General features: G+C 44.6%; 1 protein-coding gene across 4 annotated transcripts in view; it reads left to right on the top strand.

Moving 5' to 3' along the window:
- TMCO6 (transmembrane and coiled-coil domains 6) overlaps positions 1-13,394 on the top strand; it is a 229,559-nt gene that overhangs the window by 33,287 nt on the left and 182,878 nt on the right. For 3 of the 4 annotated variants that reach the window (XM_086931385.1, XM_086931383.1, XM_086931384.1), the window contains exons 2-4: positions 1,585-1,710; positions 9,654-9,772; positions 10,800-10,906. In XM_086931385.1, the coding sequence (XP_086787511.1) occupies positions 1,626-1,710; positions 9,654-9,772; positions 10,800-10,906 (311 nt within the window). In that variant the 5' untranslated portion in view covers positions 1,585-1,625. Of the gene's footprint in view, positions 1-1,564; positions 1,711-9,653; positions 9,773-10,799; positions 10,907-13,394 lie in introns of all 4 variants that reach the window. The other variant, XM_086931382.1, reaches the window with a different exon arrangement.

Below are 13,394 nucleotides of genomic sequence, written 5' to 3'. Positions count from 1 at the left end.
GAATCATTTCCCCACATGTTAAATACCATCAGAAAGGATTATGCTAGTACCAAAAGGGTCTACTGCCCTTGTGCCATTAACCAAATAAACCTGCTTGACTGCCCTTTGTTCAAATGAATCAAGCTTTCGAGTTACCTTTTAGATATTATCAAGCTTTCCTCTGTACTTATTAAGAGTACCACTTGTCTGTTGACCAACATGCATTCTCCAAGAGCATCTTGGTTGACAACAGCAGTTAAGAGTATTTTGATTTGGATAAGCTAAGCTTAAATAATTTCCGTTTTGTTTGTTTATACAACAAATAGCCTGGAGTTGAGTAACAAAATAATCCATATAAGTGCGCCTTGGAATGTGATTTATGGCACACTCGAGAAAAAAGAAACCTTCTTTGAGTATTAGCTACATAGTCATGCTGACATGACTGACACAAATTGTCTGCAGTTATTTGCTGTCAGGTCTGAGATGTATGCAGTTGGATGTCAGTTGAGCAGTAAATTATACTGTGTAAATTATACTTAGGGCTCCCGGTCTTATGGTATTTTTTTTGGACATTTCCGCCTGTATTTATCCATTTTTATTTTTTGCAAATTATATCTGTATGTATCCATATTTATTTTGGGTTTCATGAAAAAATGAATCTGAAATTAGTTTATTTCGACATGTATTTGACCGATAAATATGCACTCATGCCTGAAGGACTGGCAGGTTTCAGGCATATAAACACACTCAGATGATAAAATAGGCTCTTAAAGAAAACATGCACATTTTAATATCAAGGTTGTGCATATCTATTGCTGTTTAAATCTCTTTACTAAAATGCCTTTATTTTTTTTACCCCCCTTACCTTTTGATCAATGGATCTCCTGGATTGAAAGTCATGGTTGACAGCATTTAGAATCACTCAAAAAACAACCCAATTTCCGTTTTTGTCCACATGTAAAAATAAATACAGACTGGAAAATAAATGGTTTCTGTCCGTATTTATCTGTATAAAAGGACAGCAGGGAGGCCAAATTATCCTGTATAATGTACAGGGAGAATAGTTTTACAATGCATCTCAGATGGCGTACATTAGAAATGATGAGAACCATGAGTCGTTTAGAGTGGAGTCTTTGGGTTTCTCTTAGGTAGTTGAAAGTTCCCCTGACTTGGGTTGCTCTTCGCTACTTGTAAAGCAGTGTTGGACACCTCTGCTTTAATATGCCTTTGGGTAGCAGTCAGAATAGTGGTAGAAGTAATACTTCAGCCTCTCAATCCAACATACGCTTTCCACTGACCAGAAAACTAAATTTGTCATCACACCGTGATTGTATCATAGATAATGTATTCCTGCACTTGCTTCTGTCCATCTAACACAAGTCAGAAATCAGCAGATGATGGTTTTGAGGCCATCGGATCTCCAATGGTGTACTTTTATTTTCATATTTCAAAAGGACTATGGAATATCAAAGTCTAGCAAGAAAGTAGGATGCCGAAGGTTTTGCGAGAAAATCCTTTTTGTTTCCCACAAACTTACTAGGCCAACAACTTATGGGTCTTCACTGATTAAACTGATGTTGTGTAGGGTTTTGTCTCTGCTTTCAGACTGTACTCGCCTATCAATCTGGGATCTGCCTCCTATAAAGATGTGGAGCAGAGTGAGACTGCGACAGAGACCCGCTGAGACATGCATGGAGGAGCTGAGATCCCAGCGGCGGGAAAAAGAGATGGGTAGGTTTGATATGACGTAACCTTCTTTTTACTTATTGGCATGTGAAACACATTGCACCTTAAATGACTGAAACATATTGCCTAAAAGGGTTTTATTCTCTAGAAATCAGAAGAAAGTTTTACAATGGAAGGACCCTCTTTCATGGAGTGCAAGTGAGATTGGAGACTTCGTCTAATGTTTATGGGCGGCTATGTGAATGTGTTCTTGCAAATTCTTGAGTTGGTGTCTCAGCTAATGTTCGAAGACACTTTGAGGGACTTCATTGACACCTTGAATTTTAAAGAGGGTGCCCACAGTGTGTATAGTATGGGTTGAGTGATGTGTATGAACATACATGCAAGGGGAAAGGGCAAGTATGATAGAATAGAGACTTTGAGTATGTATAGTAGACCATGTTGTAAGAAGCTGCTGAGCTGGAAGATCAACAAAGCTGGGCTTCGACCCTCAGGCATGATGCAGTAGGTGGGTTTGATTTCTCCTCGGGACCACGGCCTAGGAGCTACCTTTCCAGGACGAGGTAACAGGACCCTCTGGAATCCATGTGCTGGAAGGGTAAGAGTTTGGTTTTCTTGCCCAGTCAGTGAACAGCTTATCTTAGAAAAGTCCTGGTCCCATGCCATTCCTGTGGTATGGGGAGAAGCATTGCGGATACACTTTCCCTACTTCCCCATATTGGGAATGCTTTGAAATTATCCCAAGATCTTGGACGAGGTTGAGAAGAAAATGCTTGTGTTCACTAGGCATGGGCGAATTTTGCGAATTCGCCAATTTTGCGAATTTGCGAATTCGCGATCCGCAAAATCCGCGGATTTGCGGATTCACGGATTTTGCGGATTTAGTGGGTAATGGCCGGGCGGGAAAACGGTGCACATCGCTAGTGTGAGGGGCAGGGCCAAACGGGCGAGGCTTATATGAGAGTTCACATGCCTCTTGTGTGCATAAAAGGACAGGCACGGATCAGAGAAGCTCGTGGTCACAGGAACTGCACAGGGATTGAGCTCGTGAAAGTCAATTATGCAAAGGCCTCCATCAAGCATCAAAGCTAATTTTCCACGATAGATATGGGGAGAGCGCACACCTACACAGCCTCGACAAAACACACATTTTTGGGGTTGCTGATTAACTTTGCGATCACACCAAAGAGCGCCAGGGTCCCTCGAGTGACCTGTCCATCAAGTGGGTAAAGGGCGCGAAGACGGTGCACACACCACTAGTGTGTGTTAAGACGGGGCTTATATGCGAGTTCACATGCCTCTTGTGTGTATAAAAGGACAGGCACGGATCAGAGAAGCTTGTGGTCACAGGAACTGCACAGGGATTGAGCTCGTGAAAGTCAATTATGCAAAGGCCTCCATCAAGCATCAAAGCTAATTTGCGACGATAGATATGGGGAGAGCGCACACCTACCCAGCCTCGACAAAACACACATTTTTGGGGGTGCTGATTAACTTTGCCATCACACCAAAGAGCGCCGGGGTCCCTCGAGTGACCTGTCCATCAAGTGGGTAAAGGGCGCGAAGACGGTGCACACACCACTAGTGTGTAGGGAGGGGCCAAACGGAAGGGGCTTATATGCGAGTTCACATGCCTCTTGGGTGTATAAAAGGACAGGCATGGATCAGAGAAGCTTGTGGTCACAGGAACTGTACAGGGACTTCGTCTGCAGCGGTCGCTCCCCCCAGCTCCCTGCCTCCAGCAAGTGGTATCGTAGCGCTATCTGTGTAATTGATCATCTGCTAGTATCATTTGAGAATTGCGCTCGCACTGCTTTGTTAGTATCATTTTGAGAGTTGCGCTCGCACTGCATTGCTGAGGATATTTTGAATTGTGCTCGCACTGCATTGTTAATATTATTTTGAGAGTTGCGCTCGCACTACATTGAGTGTCTTGAGCTGTTCTTGCCGCATTTGCCTCACTCAGAGTTGCACGATTTCCTGCTCAGCCCACATTGTGACAATCAAAGTGTGCTGCTGCATACTGTAGCGCCTGTCCTGGTTAGTTTGTTTTGCCGCCATCTTGTTTGTTTGTGCCTTTAGCCCGCCCCTCCACCCAGATCCCGCCTCCCAGCTGACCCTCCCTCGCCCCTCCCCTCCCACTATCCACATATGACAGATGCCTCTGCGCGCAGCGGTCACGCGCAGCGGTCGCGCCCCATGCGCGCCGGAGGTGCGCCAAAGGTAAGCCCGTCTACGCCCATGCGCGCCTGGACCGTGCCCAGCGCCATACCCCCTGGCCCCCGCAAACCGCACTCCGGCCGCATTAAGTATGACGCAGCCACCCTCCTAGCCCTTAACCCCGGACGCACACCCCAATCTTACGAAGCTGCCCCGGGACGTACTCACGGGCCCTTCACCTGCCACTCCTACAAATATACCAGCGTCAAGACCATTACCACATGTACTAACCCCAAACACAGCTCCGACTCTAACCACCTGAAGTGCATCCTGCTGAATACCCGCTCGGTCCAGACACGCCACCGAACTCTGGGATCTACTCGACGCCATATCACCAGACGTCGCCTTCCTCACTGAAACATGGATGAATGCATCATCAACACCCGACATCGCCATAGCCATCCCGGACAATTACAAGATCATCCGAAAAGACCGCTCCATTCAAACTGGAGGAGGCATCGCCATCGTCCATAAGAACACCATCAAAATCACGACCAGCTCTGACGATAACCTTACCACCGCCGAACACCTCCACTTCCAGATCCACACGGACCCCAGAACCACACTCAGAGGCACCCTCCTCTACAGGCCTCCAGGAACACGTAAACAATTCACCGAGGACATCACTGACTTCATCAGTCCTCATGCCCTCTCCTCCGAGAACTACATTCTACAAGGAGACTTCAACTTCCACCTAGAAAAGAAAAACGACAGCAACACCACCACCCATCTGGACAACCTGGCCAATCTCGGACTCAACTTGTTGACACCCCCACCCATGTAGCCGGGCATACGCTAGACCCAATCTTCACTTCCAGCAAACACATCTCCTTCGATCCCACCACAGCTCTCCACTGGACGGACCACAGTTGTGTTCACTTCAGCTACAAAACCACCTCGACCCACAACCCCCCACAACCTATTCCCTGAAGAAAATGGAATAAAATCACCACCGACCAACTCCTCACATCGCTCAACCAAAAACCACCCGCCCTCTCATCGGACCCAAACCATGCTGCCATCAAATTCAAACAATGGATCACTCACAGCGCTGACGAATTAGCACCCTTGAAAAACAATCACACCAAACAAGACAGCAAAAAGGCCCCCTGGTTCAACGATGACCTTAAGAAATCCAAGAAACTATGCCGTACTCTCGAGAAAACATGGAGAAAAAAACCCAACCGCCGACAACATGACCACCTTCAAGACAGCCACCCGCAAACACCACCAGCTGATTCGATCCACCAAGAAATCAGCACTCAAGAATCGACTCGACAACAATGCCCATAACAGCAAGGAACTATTCAACATCGTCAAAGAATTTACCAACCCCACAACAGCCTCAAACGGCATCACTCCCTCCCAAGACCTCTGCGATTCGTTATCCTCCTTCTTCTACAACAAAATTGCCGACATACATAACAGCTTCGAAAACAGTTCCAACGAACAATCATCCCCACCCCCCCCAGAACCTAAACCGCCCTCTAACAATCTCAGCGCCTGGAACCCAATCACCACCGAAGACACCATCCGCCTAATGAATTCCATCCACTCTGGCTCGCCAACCGACCCATGTCCCCACCACATCTTCAACAAAGCAGACTCCATCATCGCACCCCATCTCCGTGATGTTATCAACTGCTCCTTCAACTCTGCTACCTTCCCAGAAAGCTGGAAACATGCCGAAGTCAGCGCCCTCCTGAAAAAACCCACAGCAGACCCCTCTGAACTCAAAAACTACCGCCCAATATCCCTCTTCCCTTTCCTGGCAAAAGTCATCGAGAAAGCCGCCAATAGCCAACTCGCTGCCTTCCTCGAATCCAACAACTCCCTCGATCCCTCACAGAACGGCTTTCGAGCCAAACACAGCACCGAAACCGCCCTCATCGCAGCCACAGACGATATCCGAACACTACTGGACAACGGAGAAACAGTGGCCCTCATTCTACTCGACCTCTCCGCCGCCTTCGACAAGTCTGTCATAGCACCCTCATACAACGCCTCAACAACATCGGAATACAAGGAAAAGCACTGGACTGGATCATCTCGTTCCTCACCGGAAGAACCCAGAGAGTAAGACTTCCGCCATTCAAATCAGAGGCTACCGAAGTCATCTGCGGTGTACCACAAGGATCATCACTCAGTCCCACCCTCTTCAACGTTTACATGAGTCCACTCGCATCCATCGCGCGTCATCACAACCTTAACATCATCTCCTACGCTGACGACACCCAGCTAATCCTTTCCCTCACCAAAGACCCTAACTCCGCCAAAACCAACCTCCACGAAGGCATGAAAAAAGTAGCCGAATGGATGAAAAACAGCCGCCTAAAACTTAACTCAGAGACAACGGAGGTGCTCATCCTAGGATCATCCCCCTCTGCCTGGGACGACTCATGGTGGCCTTCAGCTCTGGGCACAGCACCCATACCCACAGATCACGCACGCAACCTGGGCTTCATCCTAGATTCCTCACTCTCGATGACCAGACAAGTCCACGCCGTCTCATCCTCCTGCTTCAACGTACTTCTTATGCTCAAAAAAATCGTCCGTTGGATCCCCTCCGAGACAAGAAAGGCTGTCACCCACGCACTAGTCACGAGTCGACTGGACTACGGAAACACCCTCTACGCCGGAATTACAGCCAAATTACAGAAAAATCTCCAACGCATCCAAAACGCATCAGCGAGACTCATCTTGGACATCCCTCGACAAAATCACATTACCAGCCACCTGAAAGACCTCCACTGGCTCCCCGTCAACAAGAGAATAACATTCCGTCTCCTCACCCACGCACACAAGGCCCTCTACAAACTAGGGCCCGAATGCCTCAACTCTCGACTATCCTTATACACACCCACCAGCCAACTAAGATCCTCCAATCAAGGCCTCGCCGCAGTTCCGCGTATCCAAAGATCCACCATGGGAGGTAGATCCTTCTCCTACTTGGCGGCCAAGACCTGGAACTCACTCCCCACCCACCTCCGCCTTACACAGAACCACATCTCCTTCAGAAAAGAACTTAAAACCTGGCTATTCGATAAATAATGAATCCATCCCCAAGCGCCTTGAGACCCTCTGGGTGAGTAGTGCGCTATATAAATTCTTGAACTTGAACTTGTGAAAGTCAATTATGCAAAGGCCTCCATCAAGCATCAAAGCTAATTTTCGACGATAGATATGGGGAGAACGCACACCTACCCAGCCTCGACAAAACAGTAAACAGTCACACATCATCCTGCAACTATTTTAGGATGGCGCCGGCAAGCTGCCAGCGCCATCCTAAAATAGTTACTAAATTAGCTTCATCATGGCACTAATAGATAAAATAAAGCAGGTGCTCGAGCACCTACTTTATTTTATCTATTAGTGCTTCCTGTTGAAGCTAACTTAGTGACTATTTTAGGATGGCGCTGGCAGCTTGCCGGCCCCATCCTAAAATAGTTAAAAGTTCAACAGGCTTGAACTTTTGCCCCCCAAATCCGCCGCTCGCGGATCTCGCGGATTTTCAGTAAATTCGCGGATCGCGGATTTACCGAAAATCTGCGAGCGAAACGGATTTTCCGCTCATCCCTAGTGTTCACCTTCTTGGCATTTATGTTTGGTCTGAAGGTGAAGTGAGGGTAACCATATGTCCATCCAGACCTTGTGCACACCTAGAGAAGGATTCCCTTTTTCTGGTTGAAAGAAGCAACACCTAGCCTTTTGGTCAGGCTGTGAATGGTTTTTTATTTGGGAACCTGGCCTACGGGCAATGTAGGCCCATTTTCAAACCACCTCATACCTTGGAAAGCCAGGAGAGCCGAAGTTAAGGTAGTTATTTTATGAAAATCTCTCCCTGGCTTCCTGCGAGAAAATCCCCAAAGCTGTGTGGTCTAAACGACTGCCCGATTTTGCATTCCTTAGTATTTCTCACTGTGCTGCAACTCATGCATATTTTGTTTATTCCTGGGAGATTTAAAGCCTTTTGTTTCTGGAAAACGATTATGCTGCATCATATTTCCAATCAAATGAATAAGAAACATGATGGCTACCCTCGCAAATCATTCAGAGGTTTTAAGCCAATCACATGGCTTCCTTTTTTCCTTTTTGTTACTATCACTTTTATTCCGTTTGGAAACCTCAGACAATTAAGGATTTTTTTTTCTCATCTTGACAAGTAACGGATTTAGTAGCCTATGCATGCACAATGAACAACTTCATTTTTGGACTTTTCTCCTTAACTCCTGAATGAAAATTCTCAAAACCAGGGAAAGGCATCAAACAGAGACAATCACTACATACCTACCATGTTGTATGCACTTTTCTTCAGCCTTTTTCTGTTTTTGCTGAAAAAGCGTCATATAAAAGTAATGGTATTTGTGAAACCCCCTCCCCTTTCTACATTTTGGAGACCTCCTTTCCGCCTTTAACTAATAATCTGCATCAAATCTGGCAAAATCCAAGTGAGTGCTCTGATGTTTTGGGTTTAGAATGTTTAGTACAGATTGGTAAAATAGGGCATAAATTGGAAGCAGTGCAAAAATACCCTTCTTATGGAACTTCACTTTCAACCTTAACTAAAATGTACGTACGGAATTTTACTGTTGGATATTTTTAGCAATCGTGTCTTTAGAGATTCATTACTTATGTAAAACCATTTATTAACATTACTGAACCTATAGTATCTGTGTTTAAAACTGTTTTTGGTTGCAAGGTTTCAATTACATAATATAATTACATAATATAATTCTGGTGAAAATTACGTTATTGGTCACACCATAAAGTATGTCTCGAGTGATGCCATCGATTATAACGTGTTTGGTGTTATGTCATGTAAGATAGCATGTGCTGTGTCATGAGTTGTGTATTTGAAAGGGTAACATTTGTGTATCATTTATTGTGTATTGCATGTACTTTGTGTAGAGGGTCGCCAAATAGGCTACGCTCTGCATGCAGACTTCATACCTCAGGTATCAATCCACTGGACAAAATCTAGGGGCGACCTCAGTGGTCCCGGGGTAGCATGATGCGGCCAATCGCAATGAATTGTAAGCAGTCATTCACTGCCAATAATCAGATCGGTATAGACTTTCTGCTGTCTTTCTGCATGGATCTCAACATATTATTTTATTGGCGGATGAAGGCATGTGTGCCTCTTTCAGATCTGAGAGAGCAAATTCTGTTAAGCTTCTGCATTTATAAGTATCTAAGCAGTGGTGTAACATTAGCCCCGCGATGTGGCGGGAGCCCCGGGCTGCACTGGGCTACCTTCAGCACTGTGGTTGGGTGGTGGGCCTCTGCCTGAGAGCTCCTGACTGGGTGTGGGAGTGGTAGAGGGTACTCCGTGTACTTTGCTGTAGACCCTCTTAAGTTTCGTTACACCACTGTGTCTAAGTGGTACTAACTATTTCTACCATAGGAAGGATCTTGTTTCAAAAGTCAGTGGGTAACGCAAGTGTGGATACCACTTATCATCCCATGCAGTCTGTTCTCTGTTCAGGATATTGTGGACTGCGGTAAATATGCAAAGGTTTCACTCTTAGTACTTCTCCCTTGTAATTCTAAGGGATTTTGTTACACATCTTATCGTTTTGAAATCTTGGCAAATGTAATATTAGACGCAGTCTTAGTGGCATTTAGGAATTCCCGGCAAACATGTTAAAAATATTTTTGATTTATAAGCTCTATAAATATTCAGCGGTTCTCTTTGTGGGTCGTCTGATGAGGGCTATGGAATTTAGGTGGTGAAAATAACTGAGCTGGGTTCATGTCCTCTGTTGCAGCCCTGAGAAAGGCACGGCGGGAACAACATCTGATCAGTAAAAGGCTGGTGCGAGACATCCTGGAACAAGAACAACCTAATGGCACGGCATTCGCAGAGGACTCTCTCTCCCAGGTTCAGGTTTGTGTGTTAAAAACGTATTTTCTGTTATTCTTTCTTTAAACTCCGTATGTGCGATAGCTTTGATCGATTTGGCTTCCTAAACCTCAGCTCTTAGATGACTAGGAAATAGGTTCGAAAACACCAAACTACCCGACATGAGAACACAACGACATGAGAACACAAAGATATTAGAATGTAAGTCTGATAATAGACATAATACTTTAAATTAGGAGTACATCCTGTCAGTACCAAGCAACACTGTGGCAATGGTTTTGTTATACTCTGTTTGCACGCAATACTGTTAATTTGCACGTTCACCAGAATTAAAAATAAATAAATATACGTCCAGAGTGCGATGTGGCTCAATCTTTTTTAGTTTTGTATTGGGTCCAATGCAGCGTAAAAATTAAATTTGCAAGGATTGCCAGAACCCTGCCTCACCAGTCTTGAAGAGGTATGATTCCCTCTGCGGATCCTTGCGAATGGCTGCAAATGTAGGAATGGACCCCTGCGAGGATGAGCAGCAGTCTTCTGTCCCTGTATTCCTGACATTCCATCATTGCAGTCCCTGTTTTGGACCAAAGGGTATACTGTAATAAAATGAGACTCTATGTGAATGGACAATGGAGAGCTCTTTCAGAGTTCCCGTGGATTGCTGTCTGCCTCCACAACCCCCAAATGCCCACAATTTACATTCACATAGTGAGACCTGTACCTCATGGATTGTATTCTCTTCACAAATGGTTATCTAAAGGATGGTGGTGCGTGGTTTACAAGGTGCCTGAAGCAGTCCCAATACATTGAACACATACTTGTGACTAGTAAGATGGTGGGCTTTCGCTGCTCCTCTTTGCTTACAATTTTCAAGAGCTGGTAATATGAATGTTGTGAGGCACAAAGCCAGTTGCCACTCACATTGCTTCTTTAGTACATTGCAATTTCAGATTTTGCATTTGCAAAGCCTGCGGTTTAGCTCATTGTAGATTTTTAGACAACAAAAACCATTATTACATCTGACTCTTTGCATTAATTTGTTTTCCTTCAGGTTGACCAGCTTCTCAAGGATATCCAGCATGGGCAAGAGCGAATGAAGTCCTTGATTCTCCTTCGAAAGTGTCTACAGTTCAGAGAAGGACAGCAGAACTTCGTAAGGTAAAAGTTCATTTGTATGATGCCCTCTGAAACAAGAACCATGCTAACCAAACTGGATTCCACATCCCTAAGATGCAGGACTTTTATACTTTTTCATAATCTTTGAATATTTCACGATGAAAGCTGGCGTTTTATGAATGAATGGGGAATTTATAAAGCTCACACGGGCTCCGTGAGTGTCCCGACACTAGGCAAGAAGCACATATCTGTGCGCGTGGTTGACCAGTCTTTGAACAGGTGGGTTTTCAGTTGCTTACGAAATACTTTTGTGTCTGAAAGGCATCTGAGGGGAAATAGTAGGCCGTTCCAAAGTTTGGCCACCAGTAGGGAGCAGGCTGAGCAGCCACACCTTATAATTTTTATGCATGGAATGGATAGGAGGTAAGCGGATTGAGAGTGTAGTGCTCTATAGGGCAATATTTGGTCAGCCTTTCTAGCAAATAGGCTGGGTCAGTTTTGTAATAGGCCAAGTGTGTTACTGTAAGTGTTTTAAAGATGATATTCTTCTTTACTGGCACCCAATGTAGCTGGTTGCTTTCGTGGGTAATCGAGGAGTGCTTAGGGAGCTTATACAGCAGGCGAATGGCCAAATTCTGGATTTTTTTGGTCATCTGTGTGTCAGGTACTCTGGTTGTCCTATATACAGCACATTTGCGTAGTCCAGTCTACATAGAATTTAACAGTTTAATCAATTTCCTCAGCATTCGGAGGATACAGAAAGGATTTTTGACCACCGCTGAGATCTGAGACTTGGGGGTTAACTGATTATCCACCAAGACCCCTAGATTTCTCACTTTGTCATTTGGGTTGGGAGCCAGGCAATGGGAAGGACAGACCCCCTAGCCAGCCCTGATTGGGGTCAGGTCTGAATAACAAGATCTCGTCTTGCCCGGGTTGCATTGTAGAGCGTTGCGTTTGAGCCAGCATAATACTGCCATCACACAGGCTCCAAAATTTTCCTTGGCCTCATGATCATTTTATTTATATGTACGCAGCAGTTGGGTGTCATCCGCATTGGAGATTACCTGGATGTCGAAAGACTCTATGAGGTGACCCAATGGGATTATATATTTATCTATCGATCTATCTATCTCAGGACCGAACCCTGGGGAACACCTTATTTGATTGATTTTGATACAGAGCGGAATGGTTTGAGCCAGACCACCTGTTCCTTATCTTTTATAAAGGATTCTAGCCAGGCTAAGGCCTTGCCCTCCACCCCAATAGTGGTGAGGCGATTTAACAGAATTTCATGCAAAATCGTGTCAAATGCCGCAGAGAGATCCAGGAGGATCAGGGCGGCATTGTGACTAGTGTGAATTTAAGGGAGTCCAATCAAATCAAATATTTTTTTATTCGGTTTTTGTCATGTTAAAAACCATAAAAGCATTTTCATAAAATTAATTACATTTCGCATTCTACATTGATACAAAATACTGCCTCTTAAAATAATTCATAAAAACATGTTTGATAAAAAGAGCAAACAAGTTAACTATTGAGTGCTCTGTCATTTTATATAGTATTAAAAGACAACATCATGATACATTACATACTAGCTTGTGGAGAGACAACTTCATCTTATTAAATACATAATTGGAATTGTCAATTCACAAATTATGGGACAATTTTTATATTTTCAATGGTTGTCGAAAGATGCATTCCAAAAACTTGACAATGTATCTTGATGTCCACTCTTCACCCAGATACTGTAAGGCTAACAAGGCTGGGCGGCATCTTATGATGCCCATGAATTTTAATAGCGGGAATAGCCAAATCTTTCTATACTCCCTGTAGTATTTACAGAAAAAGAAAGTATGGATGGTTGCGTGGATTGAGGTCTCATCACACGGGCATTGAGGTAAAACTAAATCTCAATTATTTCTTGTTGGAAATGCAACCAGACGGTGGAACATATTTAGCCTAAACCTGATTAAGAGGAATCTCTCAAAGGAGGTAAAATCATAGGTTCGATATGGCTGTAAAATAAAGGTAGTTTGATCGGCCATGCAATGTTGGACAGATGGTTTAGAGGCTTTGTTGGCAGTCCGTAATTCTTCAAGGTGGGTAAGGGACAACACTTGTAATGCCTTCCTGGTTAATGACCGAATAGAGGTTGGAACCAGATAGTATTTTTCCAATCCTAGGTCATTTAAAAAAGATTTTATGTACAATAACCAGCCTATTTTGCGTGAGAGGTCCACACCCATACAGTCTGAGATGATTTGCTGTGTGAATATGTTTTTGTCTGACGACCATATACGGTGCCATAGAAGAAGTGGTTGTATTCTGGCTAAATCCGAAATGTGTGGAATCCCCAGTTCCGTATGGCACGAAAAAGTAGATGCACTCTTTGGTAGCATTAAAAGAAATCTCAAGAAAGCATTCTCTGCCCCTTGTAGATTGTTTGCATACCCTCACACTCCAGCCCTGTATAGCGCTACAGATTGACATTTTGCTTTATATATCTTTAAAAGCTCCACTGGTGGCC

This window comes from Lissotriton vulgaris, chromosome 7 (assembly GCF_964263255.1).
Source record: "Lissotriton vulgaris chromosome 7, aLisVul1.2, whole genome shotgun sequence".
NCBI classification, from domain to species: Eukaryota; Metazoa; Chordata; class Amphibia; order Caudata; family Salamandridae; genus Lissotriton; species Lissotriton vulgaris.
This window is presented reverse-complemented; position numbering and strand designations above follow the sequence as displayed.